Source organism: Monodon monoceros, unplaced genomic scaffold, assembly GCF_005190385.1.
Source record: "Monodon monoceros isolate NGI ecotype Baffin Bay Population unplaced genomic scaffold, NGI_Narwhal_1 Super_Scaffold_7, whole genome shotgun sequence".
Lineage (NCBI taxonomy): Eukaryota > Metazoa > Chordata > Mammalia > Artiodactyla > Monodontidae > Monodon > Monodon monoceros.
In genome coordinates this window covers 97,735,209-97,761,436 of record NW_021703784.1, presented here as the reverse complement: position 1 = coordinate 97,761,436, position 26,228 = coordinate 97,735,209, and the positions used below count along the sequence as shown (strand labels likewise).

At 57.6% G+C, this 26,228-nt stretch overlaps 1 protein-coding gene across 7 annotated transcripts in view; it reads left to right on the top strand.

Moving 5' to 3' along the window:
- The first annotated feature begins 2,893 nt into the window (after positions 1-2,893).
- SYT7 (synaptotagmin 7) overlaps positions 2,894-26,228 on the top strand; it is a 58,783-nt gene continuing 35,448 nt past the window's right edge. For 6 of the 7 annotated variants that reach the window (XM_029207257.1, XM_029207254.1, XM_029207256.1 and 3 more), the window contains exon 1: positions 3,004-3,175. In XM_029207257.1, the coding sequence (XP_029063090.1) occupies positions 3,145-3,175 (31 nt within the window). In that variant the 5' untranslated portion in view covers positions 3,004-3,144. Of the gene's footprint in view, positions 3,176-26,228 lie in introns of all 7 variants that reach the window. The other variant, XM_029207258.1, reaches the window with a different exon arrangement.

Sequence of the window (26,228 nt, the reverse complement as noted above, 5' to 3'; positions counted from 1 at the left end):
TTGCCGTCGCGTCCTTTCTGGGGAGATAACGTCGGCTAATGTGCTTTTACCTTGTCCAGACTCTTGTCCTCTGTCGATGAGGAAGGGGAAGCCTGGAGCGGGGGTAGCTGCGGGGTTGGGGGCAGGGTGGCAGAACAGGTTGCTCCTGGCCTGGCCCATCCGCAGGCTCTGCTGTTGCCCTGCACGGCTGCCTACTGGCCCGTCTCTGAGCCTGCCCCTCCTACATCAAGAGGATGCTGAGCCTGAGTCTCTTGCTACATGCATGGTGGCGAGGAGAGAGGTGTGTTTGTTCTGTCACGTGAGCTGCGCGATCAGCTTCTTCAGCATTTTATTAATAATTCAGCCCATGGCCAAGGAAGCGGGGTAGGGGGGACAGGAGCTGTGGGGAGATAGGAGCACTGGAGACCATGGCAGATGGAGGCCAGAGGGGAACCCAGGAGCCCTGCCTCCTGCCGTGACCTAGCAACAGAGCCAGGTGGCCTCAGGGGCCCTGTTTAGGAGAGTGTAGGCCTGGCATCTGCTTCTGTGGGACAGAACGTCCCTCCCTGCTTCGCACCCCTCCCAAAGCAGACCCAGGACACCTGGACCCTGAAGACAGCACCAGATCAGAAGCAGGTCTGAGGGGTCCACAGCAAGCACTGTGACAGTCCTTGGAGAACCAGGTGCTGCCAGCACTTCCTGCCACGACATGGAACCCAGGACACAGGGGCCAGCAGCGTCAGAGAATGAGAGTGGGATGGGAAGGAGAGAGGCCAAATCCCCAGGCCCTCATCTGGGAGGGACCGGGCAGAACAGGGGTGATTCACATGCTCTGATCTCCTTTCTCAGAGGGACCTGCTCACTCCCCCGGGCTTCATTTCCTGCTGTGCCCAGCCCTTTGTGAGTGCTCAGAAAACAGGAACTCACAGTTGGCTTGACTGTCAATGATGCTCCAGCAGGAGAGAATAGCCTTCAAATTCAAGAGAATGGTTCAAGGTTAAACATCTAGAAGAACTTCCCTGACAGGCGAAACATGGGAATGGGGAGTGTCCCTGTTAAGGATAAAGTAATGACAGTAAATGGCATTCAAAATCGATCAAGAATAAGTTCTGTGCTCCAAGTACAGAACTTGGTGCGGGGGAGGGATGAACTAGCTGCTCTTCACTAGGGCAGGGAGAGAGGCAGCTGGGGGTGCAAGCAAGAGCAAGGCAGGCCTGGGGACCCTGGAGTCCCAGCCTGTTGGCTTGGCTTTCTGGGGTTCGCCAAAAAGGGGTGTGTGGATAGTGCCTGAATTCTCGGCTACACGTGGATGAGACTGGCTGCAGGGTGTGTGAAACATAATGGCCCTTGACCAGGGGATGAGGAGCTGAGATTTCTGGCCACCGAGGAATTATGGGCTAGAACCTACAGTTGACTTTTTTCCTTCCCTATTTAATTAGAACATTCAATCCAAGGAAATCTGTCCTCCACCGGAACAGTCTTCATGGAGGTTTGCTTGGGGGAATTTCCTTGTCTGTTTCTCAACCAGAAAAGCTGTGGGTGGAGGTGAATGTGTGTGTGTGTGTGTGTGTGTGTGTGTGTAAGAGGCTCCATGTGAGTTCAAGGCGATGGTTTGTGTGTGTCAGTGTGTTGAGGGAGACTTGAGATGGAGGCTTGTCCCTGTGGATGCTGTGGGAAGGTGGAGGTGTGGCTGGGTGTGAGCTGAGCAGTATAGAGTCTGCTTCTCGAGGGGACAGTAGGAATCCTTGACTCTGGAAAGCCTGGTTCACCTGTGAACTGCATTCTCAGTGGAGGGGAGGGGAGGATGCTGTGGCAGGCCCAGGGCTTTTGCCCCCCTGCTTATTCCCTTCAGTTCAGGGTAGGGGCATGCCCTGTATTGTGTGAGGCTTCAGTGTCCATATCTCGTTGTGTAGGAGGTTTATTCGTGTACGTGTGTGTGTGTGTGTGTGTGTGTGTGTGTGTGAGGAGGGGGTGTACCTGAAACCACCAATGGTTCGGTTCCAGGCTTTTAAAAGCCCTGGGATATGGACCCCTTCTCCTCCCTGCCCCAGAATCAAACAGTTCCAATTCTGTAGAGAAAGGAGAATTAGGGTTCACCTGATTTGGACTGTGCTGAGCTGACAGAGGGACAGAGAGGGCCAAGTGAGCCCCAGGGTTGGAAGGGGAAGGAGGCCTTTCTTTCTTACCCCCTGAAGTTCTGAGGTCAAGGAAAAGGAGGGGGGCACTGGAGGAGTGGAGCGCGAGAAGCAGGGGCAGAGGCTGAAAGGTCTGTTTTCTTCTATTGTGCGGCTGGGTTAAGTGGGGAGGGTCACTAGGCCTAGTCCCTCATAGAGGGTGGAGCTCCTAGACTCCAGCTGTGCGCAAGCTCTGGGGATGGCCAGGGTGGTGGACCCAGGCTCAGCGCTGGCAAAATTCCACTCCTGGTTTTTACACACGCCAGCTCCCCTTCCCGGGACGCCGCGCTGTCGAGTCCGGAGCTGACGCCCTGCAGCCGCCACCGAGAGGAAAACCCGGAGTGGATTTCCACGCCTTTTGGAACGGAGTCAAAGGGCACCTCGGAGGAGGTGGCCGGCTCCGCCGCCCTGCGGGGTTCGAAGCCGCTGCCATCAGGGGCGCACCGGCGGGGTGGGTCGATCAGTGCGGCGGGACCCGCAGGCCCAAAGAGCCCAGCCGGCGGGCTCCGTGCCCTCCCTGCGGGGGCTGCGGGCGGGGCGTGGGGCGGCGGTGGTGCCCTCGGGGCGGCGGCGGGCGCAGGCTGCAGTGCGGCGCGCGGCCAGCAGCGGGCAGCAGGCGGTGGCTGAGGCGCTCGACAGCGGGCGGGCGGCGCCGGCGGTGCCCAGGGCGCGCTCACACACGAGCTCACACACACATACACACGGCCTCGTACACACTCACACACGCTCCGGCGCGCACACGCGGCGCGCAGGCCGGAGGGAGGAGGCTCGGCGCGGCTCGGCGGCGGCTGCAGCGTGCTCGGCGGGCGGGCGGGAGGGCTGGCGGGCGGCCCCCGCTACCCGGCTCGGCGGCTCGGTGCAGCCCGCGCGGCCCCCGCCCTCGGACCCGCCCCCGGGGGTCGCCCGGCCCCATGCCCTGCAGCGGCGGCGGAGCAGCGCGCGGCCACGGGCGGCTCTGAAGAGCCCGGAGGGAGCCGGCGACGAGGGGACCATGTACCGGGACCCGGAGGCGGCCAGCCCAGGTAAGCGCGGCCCCGCGCGGGCTGGGGCGCCCCGAACCGGCGGGCAGGACGGCGGCAGCGCCGGGAGCCGTCTCGGAGCCCCAGCCCGGGGCTACTGTCCGCCGGAGCCGCACGGACTCCCCCCACCCAGGGTCATCCCACACCGGGGGCGCGGGCTTGAGCGGCCGCAGCTCGGACCCCGGCCCCCCGCAGTTCGGGCACTGCCAAGCTTGATGCCGGGCGCCGGCTTTGCAGTGTCCCCACAAGGACCTCCCCCCCCCACCCCCAGCAGCCCAAGGACAACGTGTGTGGCGGAGCGAGGAGCCGCTGCCCCCGCAGTGCCCTCAGAGGCACCCCCGGGTCCCCAGCCCCAGTGCCTCCCGGGTGCCAGTGCTAGGGGACCCCAGAACAAGGATCCCGGGCAGCTTTCAGCCAAGGTTGTGGGCACCGGGAAGCAGAGTGACATCGGCGGTGCCAACTGTGAATTGAGAGGGTGCCAGGGGGCAAGTGGGAATCTGGTGCAGCAGCAGGGGAGGGGGGCTTCTAGGGAGTGGTGAGCCACAGGAGCGTTGAGGAGGGAGGTAGGGGTACCTGAAGGGAAAGAGAGCACAGATTGGTGAGAATAGGGGTACCAGGGGAATGTTTTCCTGGGCTTGGGGAGGGGGGAAGCAAAGAACCCCAAACTCACTCCAGTCCTGTCAGGGTTGGCAGGGGGAGGGGCCGTGCTCCTTTGCATTTCTCCTGAGCCCAAGCCGGGGAGTGGCCTGGGAGCCCACGTCTGCCTGGTATCCTGGAAGCCAAGCCAAGGAATCTTTCCACCTTCCTCGGGAAATTGCTCTGCCATTTCCTCCTTGGCTCCGGACGCCTCCTCACACAGCGCCCACCTGTAGGCAGGTCCTCTGCAGCTCCTGCCCAGTCTCAGGCTCAGCTCCCACCTGGGGTGCCCCACCCCTGACCCAGCACCCACAGTCTGCCAGTACTGGCAGCAGGGTCTCCGCTTCTGGGTTTCTGTCTGATGCTGAAAGCACGACACCTCAGCCTGAGGACTTGCTCCCGGACGAAGAGCCTCTAGGCTTACTCCTGCTAACCTCTGGGGGTTGGTTGGGCGTCCTGGGGGAAGGGGTAGCTCTAAGGCCCTCCACAGAAGGGGCCTAGGGCCCCAAGGCTTTTGAGGGCAGTCCAGTGGGCGCCGGCTTTGTCCACTCTTGCCCCAGCCCCACATCTGCTCTTTCCCTCTAGGGACAGCCTCAGCCTGTCCCTGCCTCCATTCTTACCCTCATCAAGGCATGGCAGCCCGAGCCCACTGAGGAGGACCTCCTGGGTGCCAGGCATTGCACTCATTCAGCGCTTGCGTATATGGGTGAAAGAGACTCAGTCTCCCTCTCTGGAACCTCATGCCCATCTATGAATGTCCTCTAGGTAATGGCAGAAGGGACATTGCCTTTGGAGACCCCTCCCTTCATCTCTCTGGACCCAGGTCACCTACCCTGGCATCTTTCCCCAAGAGACTGCCAGCTTCCAGCACTTGGACCAAAGACAGAGGTGTTCTCTTGCTTGGATCACCCTCTCAGAATTAGTTCAGAGACCAGCTCCAGGGTATGGAGATGGAAGGGGGGATGCAGTGAGGACGCTCCCCTCCCCTGCCCTGCCAGGCTGGCAGCCTCCCCTTTCCTGTTGTTAGGCCAGGGACCTGGGGCCCTGCCCTCGTCCCCTCTCCCTCCCTCTGTTTTCCTCCCACGCCTGGGCACCATGACATCACCACTCCTCCAAGCACCTCTGCCCTCTCCATGGAGGCCAACTTGATGTGCTTGGCATCTTCTGGGCAAAGGGCCTGGAACCCAGTGCTGCCCCTGGTGTGCTGGCGGCCCCCAGACTTTTCCCTCTCCCCCTTGAATGGGCCTTGCTGTCTGGGCTGGAGACCTGTCTTGCCCACTCTGGTTGCAGGACCCACTAGTCCTGTGGCAGGGGCAATTCTGACCGGGAAACAGACCAGCCTTACGTTTACTTCTCTCTGATGTGGACAGTGGGCTGGATGGGGTCAGACATAGGCTGGAGAGGGCAGAATTTGCTTTTAATCCTAGTCCCCTGGGGATCTCAGAGGGGCCGGGGGGTTGGGAGCCTCAATCTGGCCTCTGTGCCCCCTGGCATCCCTGCCCACCTCCTATAATCCCTACAGCTCCAAGCCAGACTTCCCACCACCACCCCTCCACCCCAGCTCACCCCAGGCTCCCCAGACCCTGCTCCCCCAGGCAGGGTATGTGTCCCCCAAGGCAGGCACCAGGTGGGAGTAAGATATGCAAATTAATTCCTGTGTGATTCAGGCCCATCCATCTGGTCCCCCAAAGGCCAGTACCATTTACATCCTCATCCCCTCATCCCACTGCCTGGAACACCTGTGGCCCAATCCTTTAAAAAAAATCTTAATCTCCTGTCCTCTTGTCCCAGGATGGTTCCAGAAGGTCCCTGTGTACCCCCTCCTTCAGCCCAGGCGCTCTGCAAGTCCCCACAGGGCTCAGTCTGCTGCTAAGACCCTTATCCTGACGGGACAGGAGCAGTTCCCTCCCCTTGTGGGCCCCTAGCCTCCAGGCAGTTCTCTTCCTGATCTTTTGTGGCTGAAGCAAGGGACTGTGGGGAAAAGCCACAGCCCAGTGAAGAACGAAGACCAGCCCCCCCCCCTTCGCTTCTGCTCCAAACTCTGCCTCGCCTCCCCCCAGCCATGCCTGCAATCTCCCCTCTGTCCCCTCCAATAGACATGCGGCCCTCTCCTGGCCCTCAGCCTCCATCCTCTGTCCATCCCAAAGCTGGCCTGGGCAGGCCTCCCTGTGTCCCTGTCCCCCGGCAGGGCAGGACCTCGGTAGGCCCGCAGGGGTCAGTGTTGCAGTGGGCAGGCGGGACGGCAGCAGGGAGAGAGGGAGGGAGAGGTGACCTTGCGGGTGAGCAAGGCCAGAGAGGCAAAGTCTGGGCTGGTGCAGTGGCTCTGGGAGAGGGTTCAGGTCCTGAGGACTGCCAGCCCTGCCCCCAGCCCTCTATGAACTTGTCCTTGGGGATAGCAGTGCTTGAAGTCTTCTCTGTCTGTCCCACCTGTTAGTGGGCTCTGCCTCCTACAGCAACTCTTCCAGGCAGGTCATTCCTAGGGAGTGTGGGGGACCCTCTGCATGGGCCAGGGGGCCTTGGCACATAGGGTCTTCTCTCTCAAGGCAGGAGGATCCACACGATTGTCCAGGCCAACCCTCCACCCACTGGGCACAGGTTAGGGACAGAGGGGCTGTTGCGTGGCGTGTGGAGCAGGAATCGGGGCTGAAAGGGCAGATCAGCGGTGTACACTGTGAGGGCCGTCAAGTTTAGGGACAGGGGCTGGGGTGTGGGACTGTCCAAGGAGACCTGACTGACCATTTCACTGACAAACCCTGCCCCCACCCCCAGCTCCCCCATCTGCGCGGGCCCAGACCTCCCTGGCCTGCCTCCTGGGCTTGGCTCACAGGCTGGGACTGAAGATCAAGTGACCTCCCAGCGGGCCATGGCTGTGAGGGGGACTCGGGACAGAATAGGTCCAAATGCAGGGCTGGACGTATGACTTCTGCTGGGTTTGGGTCAGGGTAGCCAGTGCCCCCAAGCTGTAGCATTTCCAGGGAGACAGGACTGCCCCCTGCCCCTCGGCCTCCGATCATGCTGTTCAGTGGCCTTGTGGGGACAGCTTGACCGATAGGCTGGGTGCTCAGGACTGGGGGATGGTGGAGAGGGAGAGAGCCTCAAAGCACCTCCTGGTTGGGGAAGAGGGGCTAGAGCAGGCTGGACTGGGGTGGGAACCCACAGGCCAGCAGGTGACAGGTGAGGGACAGCTGGAAGGCAGAGGAACAGGTGGGTGTCAGGCGAACAAAGACAGGCCCCGGACAGCTGGGCCCTGCCCCTGGCTGACCCCAAGCTCAGGCCCAAGGGGCACTGCAGGTAACATCGAGTGACAGTGGAGGACTGTCCCCTTCTTACCCCCTCCAGCCCTGCCTGAGGGACAGACAGAGGAGGAGCGTGTGGGCCCCCCGCCCTTCCCGCTCCTCCTTTCCCCACCCGCACTCCCTGCCCACCCACCCCCATTCTCTCAGGGGCTTTGAATCTTTATTGAATCTGATGGACCGTTCTCAATAACTGCTTCCCGCAGGGGAGTGAGGCTGGGAACAGCAGGGAGAGGAGTGGTAAGGGGGGCCTCGTGGTGTGTGTGGGGGCTCGGGGTCGGGGGGGGCATGCGGGAGGCAGAGTCCTGAGCAGAGGACTCTTGGCTGGACAGGCTCCTCGGAGGCACGGAGGCATCTCAGGTAGGCGCAGGCAGCCCTGCGTGGAGCCGGCGCCCTGTCCCCTGGGCAGTGCCGGGCAGGTGGCTCATGCCGCCAGTAAGGTCAGCGCTCTCTGTTGGGGCTGTCACTGGTCTGGCCAGGTGCCAGAGCCAGCCTCTGCCAGGCCAGCCCGGGTGCCCACCTGCCTTGCCAGGGGACCCCAGCCAGTGGTGCCAGGTAGACCTTGCCAGTTCCACGGACGTGGATGTCCCTGACCTTCCGGGCAGCAGGGGCAGGCTTGCTGGGCCCTGTCCAACTTGTGTCTGGAGGGCAGGACTTCAGTCTCACCCAGCAGAATTCCCCAGGGGTTGGAATGGAGTTGGCAGGCAGCATGGGACCTGTGGAAGGGGCTGGATGGCGCCCAGAGCCTGTGCCTGGGACTCTGGGCCCAGTTGGTCAGAAAGTGGGCTGGCACGTCGGGCCTGCCCTGGGGGGCTCTGCAGCTTCTGCCTGGAGGAGCCCCTTGGAAGAGGTGTGTCGCCTGTGAGGCTGGGCTGGGAGCCGACTGCTATGGTGAGCTGGGACATCTGGGGAGTTGACATGTCCGAGGGATTGAGTGTGTGGGGCCGCAGCACCCAGGGAGCAGGAGGGCGGGACCGGTGCACAGAAGCGCTGCGCTGCGTGTGTACCTGTGTGTGCGCACAGGTGGCAGCTGGACGGCCGTACTCGCTGTGCTCGTCTGAGCTCCGTGCCCGCTGCAAACAGCATCTAATGAGTGGATTTGTAGCGAGGTGCGTCGAGGTGCCCAGGGAGCTGTGACGGAAAGCGTTGGGGGAGGGCAGCTCCCCTGGCCCTGTACCCAGCCAGGCGGGGCCTGTGCCCTCCAGGAGCCCTGCCTGCCCCCTGCCACACCCTCCCACCTGCCAGCTTGGCCACCTCTGAGGGCTCCATCTGCTGGGAGCAGGGCCTCACCTGGCTGTGTGGCGTGCACGGGCATGGATGGGGGGTGGTGGGGGGGTGGTGGAGCTTTGGCCTGTACAGATACAGGCATGTCCACAATAGCGTGTGGGTCTGTCCGTGTGTGTGTGTAACTGGGCATGAATGTGTCTGATTCAGTGTGTGTGTGTGTGTGTGTGTGTGTGTGCACCCCTTCCCAGAGCCCTAAGAGAACTGCCCACCCAACCCCAATCTTGGTAGTGGCCCTCCTTCTTCGATGCCCTTCCTGGAGTGCAGGAAGTTGGAGTTCTCCAGCTGGCTGGGGAAAAAAGGGGTGACTCTTTCTGCCCATCGGAGGAGGCAGGCGGGAGAGGTCTGAGCCCCAGCTGGGAGTTGCTGGTTGCATCAGAGAAAGGGGAGAACTTTGGGCCTAGAGAACCCCAAAACCCCAGCCCTGTGGTTCTAGAGCCCTCAGGAAGCCCCCAAAATGAGAGAGGTGAGGGTGCCAAGGGGTCCGTCCTAGCAGGTCCGTCTCACAGTGCTAGCTGGCGAAGCGAGCACCTTGCTTCCAGCCAGGCGGGGTGGTGGGTGTGGGAGGCCCCGAGGGGTGGCTGCTTGAGGCCCTCCACGAGGGGAGCAGAGGACAGAGCTGTGTGGCTAATGTGTCCAATTAAATTACTTCAAACCCTGCCGTGGCAGATGCTCCCGGCGGGGCCCTGGGTACAAATTGGATCCGTCTCATTACCACGGGGTGGTGTCAGTGGGGCCAGAGAGTGGTGTCCAGATCAACCAGTGGCACGGCAGGCCCTCTCCTGCTCTGCCCAACCTGGGCCTGCTGTGAACCCCTCGCGCACTCGCTCACTCCAGCCTCCCTCAGGTTCCTCAGGTCCACCGCGTCCAGATATCGGGGCTCCCTGTACAAATCCTTGCCATCCCAACCCCAGTCCCTGGCAGCCCGAGGGTCCCTCTGAGCCCTCACTTTCTTTCTCCAGGAAAACGGGAGTCCCCTGCTTTATAGGGGGTTCGGCCTAAGGAAGCCCCTCTTAGGTCACCCAGCATACCCTGTTCCCTCCCCGATAATAACAATAGGACAATAATAGCAAGTCCCTATTTGTGGAGCACGCAGTATGTGCTGTGCACTTTACATCCGCGAAGCAGGGGACTTACTTAAGCTAGGTCTCTGGGGTCAAAGAGCCTCTGGCAGAGACATTTGCGGCTGTGTCCCTGAAGCAAGTTACTCACCACCCTGGCCTCAGTTTCCTCCTCTGTTAAATGGGTACGATGATGGTTCTTACCTCCCATGGGGTTGGAGGATGAGATAAGGCAGAAAACATCTTTAGCAGAAAGCCCTGCACATAGTAAACCCTCAGTCAACGGCAGCTGTTATCAACATCGCCCTGCACCGAGCGATTGATGTGTGGGACGAGGGTTCCGGAAGCTCCGAGGAGGATAGGCCTGCCTCAGCCCTGGTGGAGGAGGCCTGGGGAGGGCTTCACCGAGGCAGAGTCTGTCAGTTACCATCAAAACAGCAAAGGTGTGTGGCGCGTTCCATAGGTGCCACGACGTACGTTAGCTCGTCCATCCTCAGACCACCCTGGGACGGGGGCACTTGCGGGTAGAAGTTGATTTGGGATTCCAGCCACACCACCAGACCCAGGAGCATGAGCGTTGGGTCCGGGGCTTTGGGTGTTGGAGGAAGAATAAGAGCTTGCCATGTGAGCAGGCAGGGAGGAGGCATTCTGCGTGGTGGGGACAGCACATGCAATGGCCCGGAGGTGTGACGGGTCTTGGCCAGTGGAGGCAGCAATGAGTGTCTGAGCGTGGGGGGCTGGAAGGGAGTCCTTTGGGGGGCAATAGCAGGAGTTGAGGGTTGGGAAGGGTGGGCTGGGCCAGATTATGAAGGTCCTGGCATTCTGAAATAGGAAAGCTGGGCTTTATTTCTTTTTTTTAATTAGGGCAATGGTGGGCCGTGGATGGCTTTCAAGCATATCTCTATAAAGAACTTTAACTCGGTGGCAGTGTGGAGGGTGGGAGCCTGGAGACAGGCCCATATCTGGAGCTGGAGGCCCAGCCATTAACATATCTGTTCCCATCTCTGCCCAGACCCTCCTCAGTCCCTCACCTGCACAGGGCTGTGTCCCAAGCACCCATACCAGGTGGTCTGGGACCCTGGCCTTCGAAAGCTTGTGGTGGGTAATGGGCAGTCAAGGGGACAGCCTGGCGCAGGTGGGCACAGATTTCCCCTCCCCACCGGGGGCTTACCTAGGGGGCTGGGGTATCAGAGGAAGCCTCCCAGAGAGAAATGTAGAGCCAAGGTGGACAGGCCCAAGGCCCAGCGAACGCGGTTAAGGTTCCAGAGAATCGCTCTGCACCTGCTGCCCCCACCGTGGGCATCAGGGTCCAGCCCTGGAGGAGCCGCACAGCTCAAGTTCCAGCTGCCAGGCCTGAGCTCCAGAGCCCCGCCAGAGCCAACCTGTCTCCACAGCAACTAGGCAGGCCACCCCGCTCCCCGTGCCCACGGCCCCTGGCACAGGGGCCCATTCACAGCAGGGCCTGGGTACATCTTCCCACTTCCCAAGGGGGCCACCCCAGAGCAAACGCTCTCACACCCAGGCACTGGCAGCGTGCAAGCATGTTGGCGTTTGGGTCCGTGTGTACACGTGATGTGTATGTGTGCCCCGCAGCAGGACACGGCGGGGTGGGGATGGTCTACGTTTTCTAACCACCTTAGCTGGGGATTTATTCCCCTGCGGGAGAGGGTCCAGCAGGCGCCAAAGAGCCAGGCTGAACTATGGGCTCCCGCCTCAGGGATCACGGTAAGGAGGCAGCCCAGAGAAGAGACAGTTAGGAAGATTTGCCGGTAAGGGAAAGCAGCGAAGGAGACTCTCTTAGCAGTGCCTGGTGGGTCCACAGACCGTCTTGTTCTTCACCTACATCTTCCATTTAATCTTCACAGCAGTCCCTCAGGGAGATCTCATTACCACTGTTGTACAGATAAGGAAACTGAGGCCCAGAGAGGTGGAGTGTCTCACCACGTCACTCAGTAGAGCAGGGATGAGATTGCAAGTCAGCCTCACTCCCAAACCTAGGTCTTAACCACTGGGCGACAGTGCCTCCCTTATCCCACTAGGACCTGAGCCAGCCTGTCTCTCGGCCCATCACTCGGAAGGGAGGGCTGGGAATCAGTATTGGCCCCAGCGCCTGCTTTAGCGCTCCGTGTCCCCTAAAGCTTTGTTCTCAGGTCCCTGGAGTGGGGCGGAGCCTCCTTCCCATCCTGTCTCCTCTCCCTCTCTCCAGGCCCCATGGAAGGATCCTCTCACTCAAGGGGAGGCACCCCTTACTCCCTGCTTGGCACCTGCCAGCCCTGGAGGAGCCTGATGAATCGGCTGGGTGTGTACCCCCCGCACACAGAACCCCATTCCTCCCTCTCCAGCCCCCGCCTGGTTAGGGAGGTGTGAAGGGAGCGATTTCACAGCCTGTCAGCTGAGGCCTAAAAATACCCAGAACTCTGAGATGCTTGGGCAGAGAGAGGAGAGAGCAGGGACCAGGGATGGGGTTGTAGGGGGTGCAGTGGTAACTTGGGCAGAGAAGCCCTCTCGGCACCACAGTCCTGCTCGGGAGCAATGGGCAGAGCCACTGTCCCCTGGTCCCCCGTCTGGCTCCATATCTGGCAATGCAGAGGGGAGCTGGCATCTCTAGGGTCTTGAGAGCTCAGCTCTGTCACTCAGACCTAAGGGAGGGCTTAGTCTCAGACAGGAACCGTGAACCTCGGGCCCCCAGAGCCTCCAATCGATGCCTCTTTCTCCCTCTCCACCCCCAGGTTGGCTGGCATCTTTGGGCTGTGGGAGCCAGGCTGGGCGTGTGCCTGCTTCCTTCCTGGAGAAGGTGCCCGCTTCTGTTAGGGGAGAGGTGTGAGGAAGGCATCGTGGATGGGGGTGCCGGCAGGTGCGGGATGTGACGTGCGAGCCACCCAGGCACCGGAGGGGGGCAGAGGAGAAGGGGCGTGGCGGCCCACATCACTACCACGTGGCCATATGCTGCAGCCTGGCACACGGCTTCCACGAGTCAGCCCAGAAAAGGGGGCCGTCCGTGTGTATGCGTGCATGTGGGCCTGCCGGAGCTGGCCTGTTCTTGTGGACACGGATGGCCGTGTGTGGCTATTCCAGACAGAAACTGGGTGGAAGCACAGGAGCGGGCGTGGAAGCATGAGCAAACGCATGTCGTGTCATGCAGACACGTGATAGTGTGTGCGCTTCCCATGTGGAAATATGATGGCATGTGTGCCTGTGCAGAGGGACATAGGCAGATCTCTCTGGGGCACCAAGCAGGGGGCTGAGAGAGTCATTAGGGAAACAGTGCAGAGTAGCAGCCAGAGCAGGGGCTCTGTGTCAAAAGCAATGGGGTGCGAATCCCAGATCGGCCACGTATTGATTAGCTTTGCGGCCTTGGGCAAGTTACTTAACCTTGTGTTGCCTCATTTCCCCGTCTGTAAAATGGAGACAATAATAGCTCCTACTTCAGAGGGCTGCTGGGAGGCTCGCTGAGTTAATGTCCATACGTTGCCTGGAGCCGTGCCTGTCACAGAGTTAGCACAATGCGTACTAGCTCTTGTTATCTGGTCCTACCCTTCGATGGTATAGGTGGGAGCGCCAGGACAGAGAGGGCAAATGACATGCCCAAGGTCACACAGTATGTTAGTGGCAGAGCCAGGACTAGAACCCAGACTGCAGCACCTTAAGACAGGGCTTGTTCAAGTCTGAGACCTCCTTTGGGCCACAAGAAGCCTCCACAACACAGAACTGTAACCCCATTGGCATTTGGGGCCTAGATTCTGCCAGGGCGGGGCTGGGATCTTGGGAGCTCTGGGATCTGAGCATCTTCAGATAGCGCTGGGGTAGAGAGGTCCTCAAAGCAGTGGCCAGCCGCCTGAGTTAGAACCAGGCCACTGGTTAGTCTGCGGACTTTGCCAATTACTCAACCCTCCTGGGTCTCAGTTTCTTCCCTATAACAGAATCACAGTAATACATACTCTATAGGGTTATCGTGGGGATTACATGAGATCTGCATGTAATGTCTTAAGTGGTGGGAACACTGTACCTAGTAAGTGCAATAATGTTAGCTGCAGTTGTAACCCTTGCAGAACCCTCCCACCCAGTGCTCTATAAATGGTGACTTCCTTTGCTTCCCTTCCAGCCCCTGGCAACCCTCACTCCCTTCTGCCTGCCACCCCACACTCCACAGAGCTTAGACTGATCAGGGGCTGACTTGCTGGCGACCAAGACCTGTGTTGTCTCCTGTTACTGGCTTTGCCTAGGAGGGAACAGGACCCACCACTGCAACTTAGCCCCTGATCCCTTTTCACCTGGCCTTACCACTCACTTGCTCTGTGACCTTGGACAAGCAGTCTTTCCTCTCTGGACCTTGATCCTGCCTCTGTAAAGTGGAGGGGCTAGACCACACAGCCCCAGAGCCCCTTGGTCATGTTGTTTTGTGACACCCAGGAGGGTCCTGGCTTAGCCTGCTGGAGGGGGTGGCAGGTTGGCAGGAAGGAAAGTCGGCTGGCTGCCTTGGGTGAGTGGAGCATCTGGGGCCTGAGCCGGCTGGTGGCCTGCCATCATGCCCGCCCACACCTGTGGCTGCGTAGGAGGGCGTGCAGGCCCGACTGGCTGGGCACTGACATTGGGGGAGGCTCAAGGACAATGATGTAGAGAGAGCCCTTCTTGGGGCCCTGGGAGCTGCCACTCCAGCTGTCCTCCCCCCCCTCCCCTTCTCCCCAGGGATTTCCTTTAGCAATTCCTCCTTCCTGTCTCCCTCCCCTTTCTGGAGTCTCCCAGTATCTCCCCGCCTCTACCTATTCCACTTCTGTAATCTTGACCATTTTCCGGGGTGCCTTCTTTCCTCCCTCTGCAGAAGGGAGATCTCTCCCTCCTCTTCTGTCTTCCTGCTTCCTGAGATGCCTCCTTTTTCCTCCCTATGACGTGTCCCCGTTTCTCTGGATCCTCCCGGCTCCCCCTGCTGCTCCTGAGCCTAGGTCTCTCTCTTACTCTGCATGGCACATCCAGGCTCCTTCCAGCTTCTTGTCCCCTGGCTCTCTTCCACTTCAGAGTCCCTCCCCCCTCAGCATCCCCACCTCCCTTCTTCCCATTCCTTGGAACCTCTTACTCCACCACCAGTCCCCCTGCCCTCAAAAGTTTCCTGGCCTCCTTCAAATGATGGGGCCGATCCAGGCAGTTCCTGTGGCTGCTGCTGCTACCTAGTACCTCAGGAACCCCCCACCCCTGTGAGTTGAGTAAAGGGGTCAGCCCAGGGCCCAGGGACTGTCAATCTTGCCTCCTAATTAGCAGGAAGTAATTGCCTGGGAAAAAATTTCATTTAGAATGAGACTTGGAGACTCCAAGTTAGAGCTGAGCCAACGGATGCTCCCCTAGGGAGCGGGAGAAGGGAAGCGGCTCAGGTCAGGGCCTCAGGAAGCCTGACCGGAGGCGAAAGCCCTTAAGACCCACTTCCGGCTTGCCTGCAGGACCTCAGCCTTGAGGAAGTGGCGAGAGAGAGCTCTGGGCTGGGAGTCCCACCATCTTCATCTGACTTGTGGCTCCACTGCTCATCGTGTGACTTGGGACAAAACTTATTCCTTTGAGCCTTAGTTTTTTTCTCTCCTGTAAAATCAAAGGAGGGCCTCCGTGCCATGAGGGCTGATTTGGACGGTGGCTGTGAAAGCAATTTGCAGGCTGCAAAGTGCTGTGGGAGTGTGAGGTGCTACTGTCTTCCTCCATGTGGCTCTCAGCTGAGACGTGAGGATCGTGGAGTGGTGGGGTAGCCCTGGAAACACATAAGTGGCACTGAGGTTTCCCGAAGGACATGGAAGGATGGTGAGGTAGACCCAGCTGAGCTGCAAGGTTAAGGGCAGACGGATGTGGTTTCCCATGCCAGTCTCAATACTTGCGCCACCCTGAGTGGTCACCTCACCTCTCTGAGCTCCACTTTCCTGATCTGTAGGATCCTGATGCTTTCCTGGGAGAGGGAGGTTTGGTAAGGCTAAATGTGACAATGTTCGCAGAGCTCTTAGCGCAGTGCTTGGCCTACAGTACGTGCTCAGCATTTGATATTAGCTATATCTACTGTAATTAAAGGATATTATCTTTACTCCATGCCTGGATCCAGAGAAGCTGATTTGGGGTGTTGTCTTCAGGTGGTTTTGTTTTGCTGTTTGTTTTTGGAAGAGGGGAATTTCTACACCCAGTGAGGCTAACCAAGCAGATCTTCTCAAAGTGCCCCTACCTGTGGGGTGCGAGGAGAGGAGTGGGCTGCAGCTGTGGGCTTCTCCCCCAACGCACACTTCTTCCTAGGCAAGAGCCGTGGGCAAGTTTTTTATGTGGGCGGGTGTGAGGTAGAGAGCCTCTGCCCTGGTGGAGGGGTATTACAGGGCTGTGTGTTCATCTCGTTAGGACTGGCCCAGCAGCGGGAGAAAAGGTTGTGTTTGTTTAAACAGGTCTACCCCACCCACCTTGGAGGAGGGAACAGGAAGTTCCACCTGGTAGGGTCCAGCAATGTGGGTTGAGTCTTTGCTGTGAATGGGGCAGCATGGCACCCCAGGGTGGCTGGAAAACAGTCAGACAGCCTGGAGCTTTTGGGTGTTGGGCAGCACTGCAAGCTCAGAGCTCCAGATTGCCCCGGGAGGGGGGAGGGGGCGGCGAGGGCCCGGCGGTCTGCCGCTCCTTCCCCACACGCCCAGCGCCACCGCTGGGGACCTTCTGTGTTCCTGATCTGAGCGCAGTACCCGCGCCAGCCGCCAGGAGGCAGTGCGGCGGGGTCCCCTGAGGGAATGGGATGCGGCATTTACATTAGCGGGGAAATTCTTTTTGTCTGGAGTAGGGCTGCTGACTGGAGTTCTTGGTATCTGCGGACCTCATCCAGGAGAGGGGGTTCTTGAGGTCGGGCTGCTCACTGCTGTGGCTTCAACTTCGGACTTATCACGGAGTGATTAGCAGAGTAAGGTAGGACCGCTACGCTGCAGTCCTGAAAAAGCTTCTGGTTTCCTGAATTCCGCTCGCCCGGGGCAATGCACGGGGTGGCCTGGAGGAGGGGGCAGTCTCGGGACTGAGTTTCTGTTTCAGAACCAAGGACAGAGGCCGTGGGCCGATCGTTGTTTCAGCACCGTGGACAGAGTTCAGAGCAGCGGGCTCTGTGGATCCATCCAAATATTTGTGGTGCAAACAATACCCCCAGAATATGGAAGAATGGCACCTCCAAGAGGGAGTCTCAGACACCTTATATTCTAAGGAGGAGACTTGGGGCCAGGCAGTTGAGTTAGCTGACTAAGGTCACACAGCCACAGTGACAGTGGGTGGCAGAACTGGGTTCAGATCCACAGTGGTCTCTCTCGATCCACCTCTCCCACACCTGGATTCCCACTGGTTATATCCCTCCTTCCTGACCAGCTCTGAGAGCAGCTTCACATTATGTTGTGTCCCCGAGAGCCCTTGAGCTGGTGAAGATTAAGTGGACCCCCACCACCACCACCACCAAAAGCTCAAGAATCTGAATCCCAGGATAGAAGATTCCTAGACCCTGTGGCTTTCATGGCTCCAAGCTTCAGATGGGAGGGCGTCAGGGCAGGACAGGTACCCTGTCCTGTGAGGAAGCCTATGACTTGGGGAGGTAGTGTTGAGTCTTCAGCATGAGGAACTCTTAAGTGCTCTGAGGTCCTCAGATAAAATGCAGCACACCGTTCCAACCCCAGCTTCTTTGCAGCCGTGTATTATTAATAACAGTAAGATGCTGATTTAGACCAAGGCACAACAATGCATTATTCATAAGAGTAACTAGTGGTCAAGGCCTGCGCTTAATCATCACATGTCCCTGATCCTGCCGCCGCTCCACAGTCCTGGTGGAGAGACCCTCCAACTGAGCTCCTCCTTTTCCTGGGGTCCTGCTGCCCTGATGGACATGATCATTTTCATGGCTGCCCAGGCAGCTCATCAACTTTGGGATCAGGGTGGGTGGCATGTTCCGGGCTAACTTCTGGCTGAACACCCTTCAGTCTGGGCTCCCTGCTTAGAGCTGGCACCTGGTCCTGTCTGTCCTGAATGGCTTTGACCCTGATGACTTCCACACTCAGCAGCTCTCTGGGGTCTACAGATGGCCTATTACCCCGCACCCCCTCTTTTGAGGCTGAAGACTGAAGCCAGATGCACCAGGCTTTCCTAAGCCAGGAGTTGTGGGAGTTTTTTTGGGGGGGTGGCTGTGGTGAGAGGAGGGGCTCACCGGGCAGAAGATACCCCCACCACCTCCATTAAATATGACGATGGATTTAAAACCCTCGGTAGACTCTGGAGTACTTTGTAAACTGTTGTGCACTGAACAAGCCTGAGCCATTATTACCAAGGCCACACTCTCTGCTGGAAGAGGGAGCAGAGGTAGAGAAGGTGTGGATGAGGCCCTCGTAGCTCACCAGGCCCTGCTCCCTGATGAGAAGTCGGAGTGCTTGTGGATCCTGACATGTCCCCGTCCAATTTCTTGCTGGAACGGCTCCTGGCCCATCCGGATAATCCTTCATTCGCTGTTTACTCACTTGGCATCTCCTCTGAATTCTAAACCGTCTGCATCCAGGCGGCCTCTGCGGCCCCTGCCAGCACACTCTCCTTAGCTCACTCACACACTATCTGTTTTTATTACAGTCAAGGTTGAGGAGGCTTGCTCTCACTAAGCCCCTATTTTCAGCTACTTGTAACTTTCCGAAACAGTTCCCCGAAAAAGGCCTCCTCTTTTGCCAGCCTTGTTCCCGCCCCAGGTGAGGCCGACATTGCTTTCGAGGCCTGGAGCTTTGCCTAGCTGTCTGGGGTTCAGAGTTTAGCTCATCGGTTTTCTGTTGCTTTCTCCCACACTCTGCCTTTTTCTGGCTTTCTTGTGTGTGTCGGGTTGAGAAGAGGAAGGGAGGTGGGATAGGCACCAGAAATGTTCCCTTCCCGTGCCCAAATAGCCCTGGGGCTGGTAGGCTCTGCCCTTGCCCTCCCACCTTCCCCCATTTCCATCTGCTGTCCGTGCACGTGGAGGGGTGCTTCCTTTGGAAACCTGTGACTCCAGCTTTCGCTGTTTTCCACCTCGAACGTCACCCTGCAGCCACCGAAGGATGGTGGGGGGAGGCGCTGGGGCATGATGCACTGTCATGCAGAATCAAGTGGGAGGAGGCAGGACCAGGATGGAATGTGATCCGCAGCATCACTGCTTTATCTCTGGAATAGTGGTTGCACCCTAGTCCGTACCAGAGACACGGCCCTGGGAAAGTCCCCAGGTACCCCACCAGCCTCTTCTTCCTGCTCCTGCCCGGCCCCAGGCACCCAACCCCCAACCCGTTCTGAGACTTTGAGAACATCTGAGCATCTGTCTAATGAGGCTGCTTTACTGAGGCCAAGGGCTGGGGCAGTGGAGGTGGGAAGGAGCCGTGGCAAAGGTGTGTGGGTAAGAGGGGTCGTTGAAGAGCTTGGGGGAGCTCGTGGGGAAGTGGAAGCCCTTTCCCCGGCTGCTCTTTGTTTTGTGTTCACTCCATTTCTTTCTTCCCTTCAGTCTATACTCGGAGCAACTTGTTGTAAGGCTTAGTGCCCGTGGGGCACAGAGTTGAGGTCTTCCAGACTCCAGGCTCAATCCTGGCTTTGTCTCTCTTCTGCTGTGTGGGCAAGTGCTGACCCCTTCTGAGCCTCAGTTTCCTTCTTTGTAAAATGAGGATAAGAGGATTTACCTTCAGAGGGTGCTAAGGACTGTGAACATGATTCAGTGCTGAGCATACATTAGTTACTATGGCTAAAGGCACTTGGTGAGGAAAGCAAGGGCCTGGGATCTGAGGATGACTCCAGGACGTTAGGAGGGTGTGGGGGTGATGGGACAACTTTGGACTGGCTAGATGTGGGGAGTGTGTGTGTCACCATCTGAGAGTGTCAGAGCAAGTGAATTCTGGGGAAAAGAGCCTATGTGCCCAGATCTCCAGCATGTCCAATGGCTCCTCTATATCGTGTCCTGGACTATGGGCTGTCGGAGACACCGAGCAATGAGGAGAACCTCTTAGCCCTGCTTGGAGGACAGGCCTACTCCCAAGAAAAGGAGGCTGGACAGAAGGCAGTTCATTCAAGTTTGGAGACTGCTGTGAACGCTTGTCATCAGGGAGGGCTTCCTGGAGGAGGAAGGCTCACGTGGACCTTGAATAATTTCATGCATTTGTTTAGCACATATTTATCCAGCCTCTCCTATGTACCAGACCTTGGGCTACAGAGATGAGTGATCTGGGGGGTCTCAGCCCTCCAAGTGTTCCCAGTGGGGGAAAGACATACAAAATGCTAATTATTAATCCACAGTGATGAATTGTCATAGTTACGGGGGCAACAGAAAGGAATGTGTGAGGGAATGAAGACCATCTTTGTCTAGGGATCTTGAGAATAGAAAGAAGAGAATAGAAGGGAGGGCATTCCAGGCAGAGGGAAGAGCTTATGTGAAGTCTCAAGTGTGAAAGAGGTTGGCCTTCTTGAAGGAAGGAGGGAAGTGGGGTGTGGCTGGATCACACAGTGTAGCATGTTACAGAGTGCTGTCACGTGCTTCACCTCAGAGGGGAACAGCCACAGCAGGGTCAAGGACAAGTTCAAGTTGCCTTAATTCCCCACACCTGTTTTTTCCTCTGCGAAATGGGAATAATAATTTTAAAGGTTGCAGAGAGCACATGAGATGGTGCCTATAGACTTCCTGGCACGGTGTCTACCACAAAAGGCACGTGCTCAATGAATGTTAGCTATTATTTGATCCTGACAACACCCCAACAGGGCAGGTCAGGGGTTCTTATCATCATTTGAAGGTAAAACACTGAGGCCCAGAATGGGACTCGCCCTGGGTCACTGGCTGGGAGCAGAGGTGGGACTTGAACCCAAGTCATTTCAAGTCTACTGCCTGTCTCACTGCTCTGCTCCAGAGGACAGATGTGCATGGGGGGAGAATTCCAGGCCAGAGGAAGTGCATGAACATTTAGACCTCGTGGACAGCAGAGTGGTCTAGGCATCTGTTCGTGACCGTGACCATGACCGTGACCGTGGGTGTGTGTGCATGTTTGTGTGTGAGTGTGAGCATTGGGTGTCCATTCAAGGGGTGAGTCAGCATGGCTTGTGTGTGTGTGTGTGTGTGTGTGTGTGCGCGCACGTGCGTGTGTTTATACGCGGGAGGCGGGCATAGGCGTCTGTGCCAAGGATGAGTCTCCGTGGCTCGTGTATGTGAGCCATGGGTGTCCACATCTCTGGCCTGTAGGTGTGCACCTGCTCCCCCCTCCCCTCCTGTTCCACCCTGGGCAGCTGGTGAGCTTGCCCTCAGAAATCCATTCCCTCTCTGGCAGCTCCTCAGGGCCTCTCAGCAGCCAGTGGCCCTGTTTGATTCTGTTCATCTATAAATCATGGCTTGCTGAGGAGATGAGAAGGAGTTGGGAGTGGGAGCAGAGCCCTGGCAAGGGACGGGGTCATTTCTGCAGTTCACACCTGAAGCCCAGCCTGGCTTCCAACTGTTGCCCACCCTCACCCCCCAGCCCCATGCCTCAGCCCTCCCCATTCCTTGCCATAGGTGTTCACTGGTGCTTGCTCTCCGTTAAGCCCTGGGCCAGGTCCTGGGGCAGGGATCAGGGGTGCACAAGATCGAATAAGACGTGGCCCCTGGCTTCCGCTATCCTGTGGGGAAAACTGAATGTGTATTCAGTATTTCATACAACACATTGAGGGCCAACTCCATGCCGCAGATGTCTCTAATGCAGGGTTCGACGTGGTAATGCTACGATAATAGCTAGCATTTACTGCCTACTTATTCCGTGTCAGGCACTGTGCTAAGTGCATTCTTTGTGCTAATTCCTTTAAACCTCACAGTAGTGCTACAGGGCCTGTACTATCCCTGTTTACAGATGGGGAAACCAAGGCACACAGAGATGAGGTCACACAGCTCGGAAGAATAAGAATCCGAATTGCCTGACAGTCTGGCTCCAGAGCCCTGGCTCTTAGTCACTGCACCTTAAAAGAAGGGTGCAGGCACAGTGTGATGGGAGCTCTGTGAAATTAATTCCCACTGGGGAGATTATGGAAGGCTTCCTGGAGGAGGTGCTTTTCATCTGGGTCTAGAAAAATCAGGACTTGTCAGTCAAAGATGGGCATGGGGGAAGACCAGAAGGGATCCTGGGGTGTGTGTGTGTGTGTGTGTGTGTGTGTGTGTGTGTGTGTTTGTGTTTAAAAGAGAGAGGCTCTCAAACTCTGTCACTGCAGCCCGTCCCATCTCTTCTATCCCGTCTTGTTTGGGTGACAAGTGAGATAACGTATGCAAGCACTGGGCATTCAACAAATATTTACTGAGCACCTCCTGTGGGTTTGCCTGTCACAGAGGTTATCAGAATGAACAAAGCAGATACAGCCCCTACCTTCATAGTCTGGTACGCAGTAGGCACTTAATAAATGGTAGCCTCTATTACTATCATTCCTAAAGGCTTGGGATTCCTCCTCATTCATTCAACAAGCATTTATTGGGCACCTACTATATGCCTGGCTCTGTCCTTGGTGCCGGGAAGACAGCGGTGAACACGAGACTGAGCACTGCCCTCATGGAGTTGATGTTCTAGAAGGGAAGGCTGTGTGGGGGCATCTTGTCCACCTTCAAAAGGGGTCCACCTCCTCAAGCACACAGGTTTTATTTACCCTGAGAGCTCCCGGTGGGGTGGCATGGTCAGAACCATGGGCTATGCGGACAGCACCTGGCAAAGCCTACAGGACTCTACTGGATTGTCATTAATCCTGGGCTCTAATTGGTTGACATGGCCGCCAAAGGCCTGGGCAGAGGGTCAGGGACATGCCTGAGTTTACATCTCACGTCCTGGCACCCTTGGGACTGGACCCCAGAGGCCTAGCTCTCCTTGTTCCTGGCTCACCCAGCCTCCCAAGTCTCCCGATGTCATCTGTCAGCCCTTGTCTGTGTCTCATCCCTGGGACCCAGATGTCTCCTCTGCCCAAGGATAGGTCGTGGAACTCAGCTCTGTCAAAAGGCTGACTAGGGCTGCAATATTTTCCTTCCCCAAATGTTAATATGCTGACGCTAAGGGGACTTGAAACCATGTATGTCATCGGAGGAAGGGTTAGAAGGGCTGGGGCAGCTTTGCCTGGAGAAGACTGGAAGGGGACATGAGAGCTGTCAGCAAGGATTTGGAGGCCTGTCATGTGGCAGCGGGAGCTGGTTTGTTCCCGGCAGCTCCAGAGGACAAGCTTAGGACCTTGGGGGGAAGTTCCAGGGAGACAGATTGAGCTCAGCTCAAGACACAGCAGCCCTAGCTACCAACGCCCATTTGTGGAGGGTCTGCATCCTGCAGAAGCAGCTTCCTGCCCCTGACAGGGCTGCCCAGGGCGTTCGTTCATTGATGAGGCCTGACTTCCAAGGTCCCTTGCAGCCCGAGACATAGTGACTCCGTGTTCTGGGAATGGTTTCACCCTGGCTGGCAGGCAAGAACAGGCTTGCCTCCCTTGATGGCAATATCGCGTGCAGGCTGAGGACATCGTGTCACTTTTGTTCACAGCATCGATGCAATTTGCACTGGCAAGGATTTGTTTTACCGTGGATTCAAGGGCTGTCCAAGGGTTGCTTGGGGTGGGGGGCAGGGAATCTTTGGGGGAGGGGTCAGCTGCCTGGAAGAAGACAGCATCCGTTCATGCTGCAGGGGTTCCTAGGGTCACTGATCCAGGAGGGTTCGACTTTCCTTAGTAACACATCCCTTTCCTCAAATGGAACTTTCTGTGGAAGCCCAAGATGTGAAACAGGGAAACCATGCTGCTTTCGTTGAACAGGGCTTGAGGGGACACAGCCCCATCTACTCAGCATCCATCTCTGTGGCCCCTGAGAAATTCCTGGGAACCCTAGGTGTTCCAAAGAACACACCTGGAAAACCACTGGCCACTCGCCTCTGTAGTGGGTGTGATGTCAAGACAAAGAATGTAGACTGTGAGTCAGACTGCCTGGGTTCGAACCCTGGCTCCACCGCCTACTAGCTGAATGACCTTGGGCAAAGTACTTGGTAGGCCCCTCCGTACCTCAGTTTCCCCATCTGTAAGATGGGGACAATCTTAATGCTCACCTCGGTTATTGTTGTGAAGACGAATTTGTTGCTGCATGTGGAACACCTAGAACCCCTGCTTCTCATCAGAGTGAGGAAGGATCAGCTCTCCACACATGAAGGCACCGATTCCAAGAGGTCGAGCACCTTGCTCGTGGCCACACAGCTGGTTAGTGGCCAGAATAAGGCCTCAGCCTCATTGTCCTAGACTCCAAGCCCAGTGCTAATCCTCCATGCCCACAGAATACTAATTGCTTAAGATGGGCATTCCCTGGGTCTCTGAGGACCACTGGCTTTTGGGATTGACAGCCTCTGTCCTCAGGGGCTCTCCAGCCTAGAGCAGGGGTTGAAGAGCCGTTTTTGATAAGGACCTTGTTTGGCAAAGAGAGGAAGAGGCTCCAGGGAGGTAATCCCTTGGAGAATTGCCCCATGGCCAGAGATATGTGGGGGAGGGTGCATGCAGAAAGGGCACGGGGGCAGAGGAATCACCTGGACTCTGACCTCCTGCCACAGCTCCCAGCTCGTGAGCTCGCTGACTCGCCCTCTGATCCTGCCCCTCCCCTGCTCAAAAACCTTCCATGGCTCCTATGGCCTACTAACACAGGAAGCCCCTCGGCCTGGAAGACAAAGCCCCTCGCCATCGGGCCCTACTCTCATTCCCAGCCTGGTTCGCCACTTCACTCCCCATAACCTAGTCCAGCTCCTCAAGCAACACGCCTGACCCTTCTTCCCCTCTCATGCCTTTGCTCTCGCCGTTCCCTCTGCCCAGATTGTCCTACCCTCACCTCACATCCCTCTCCCAGACCACACCAAATACCGCCTCCTCAGGAAAGCCTTCCCAGATAGCTCCCTAGTCCAGCAACCACTTCTTCGTCTGTGTTTCCAGAGCTCTCTGTACACCTGAGTGGGAACTAACCCAACAACCTTAATAATAATCCGTATCTACTGAGTACTACCACGGGGTGGGTGCCATTATTATCTTCATTTTATTTCTTTTAATGTAGGGTTTGTTTTTTATAAATTTATGTATATTTTATTTATTTATTTTTGGCTGCGTTGAGTCTCTGTTGCTGCGTGGGGGCTTCCTCTAGCTGCGGCGAGTGGGGGGTCGGGGGTGGGGGTCTACTCTTTGTTGCAGTGCGCGGGCTTCTCACTGCGGTGGCTTCTCTTGTTGCGGAGCACAGGCTCTAGGCATGCGGGCTTCAGTAGTTGTGGCTCTCGGGCTCTACAGCGCAGTCTCAGTAGTTGTGGCGCACAGGTTTAGGTGCTCCGTGGCATGTGGGATCTTCCCGGACCAGGGATTGATAGCGCCCCGCCCCCCAGACCCTCCCCGTGGGGCAGGGGCAGCTTCCATGAAGAGAGTTAGAAAAAGCGCCGGCCCCATTCTCGGAAGGTGTGTTCGCACACCTCTTTACCACAGGCCTGGGTCTGGGGGCCCTGGTGGTGTGCCCTGTGGTGTTATGCACCCCCCCATCCCCAGAAGCCTGGAGGTTAAAGATGGAGGCCTCCCATTTGGCCTGAGAACTGTGACAAATGTGGCCCCTTCAGCCTTGCAGAGCTGCGCTCCTCCACCCGAGGGAGGGAAAGGCAGGACCAGTTCCTTGGTGTCTGTGGACTGTCCGGATCAGAGCTCCCTGGTGCTGTGGGCCTTGAGGTTGACGGTGAACTGGTGCAGTGGCTTCTTGGGGACCGAGGCTGTGGACCTGGGATGGGAGGAAGCTTAGTTGGCCTGGCAGGTGGACAGGAGGCGCCCAGCAAGGGTGGCTTTTTCCCACATCTCGGCAGCTCCGGAGGTTGGAGAGGGAGGGGTGGGGCCCAATCAGGATTCTGGGGAGAGCGGGCAGCAGACTGGCTGCCCAGGGCACTGGAGTGGTGGTGGGAGGCGGCCCGAGGGCCCTGAGAACAGGGGATGACCGCCTGGCCCTCCTTCATAAGGCCCCGCAGCAAAGCATGAGACACTGGACGCCAGAAGCTAAAACCGAAGGAACCAGGACCAGACAGATCTTGTCAACTCTTAATTACCACCATCGCTGAAACCGAAAAGCCTAAGCAGGCTCCTCTGTAAATAAACAGCATCCCCTTGACTTTAAGACGCGTCCCCGCCGTACACATATTTACAGAGCACAAGTGATCTATGCTGGTCTCTGTCGACTCACTCCCCCACATGACGATTTCTGGTCAAGTTTTGCCTTCCTTACGTTTGCTTTGGGCTCGTGTTTACAGCCACCTGTGAGGAGGGAGGGAGGAGGTTTAACCCGCATTTCCGGGGGGGAGAAAACTGAGCTGTTAGGTGACTAAAGCCACACAGCTAGCAAGTGGTGGGATTTACACAGAAACCCGGGGTTTTGCTCCCAGGGCAAGTCCATCAAGGTTTCCACTCTGAAAGCATAGGACCCCTGAGCTGTTAGAATGGAAGCTGTGGGGCAGCCCCTGGGGAACATTTAGGACATTGCCAGCCAACAAAGGGGGGGCTGAGCCGATGGGGTGGGAGGACTGGAGGCGAGCTCAGGGGCTAGGGCATGGGAGGACAGGGTGTGCAGAGGCCAGCTGGGTAGACTTGCAGCCCAAAAAAAGCTGAGCCAAAGGGGGTGAGGACGGGTCAGAGCGTTCCAGAGATTCCCTCTTTGACTATACATGTAGCTGTGGAGTCTTGGGCAACACTTAAGAGGGTCTGTCAGTGCCTGTGGGGCAGATGTCGTCAGAGGGACTACGGGAACTAACGCTTTGGGCAAATTCGGCTGGAGTTGTGGCTCCGTGTATGTAGAGCGGGGCG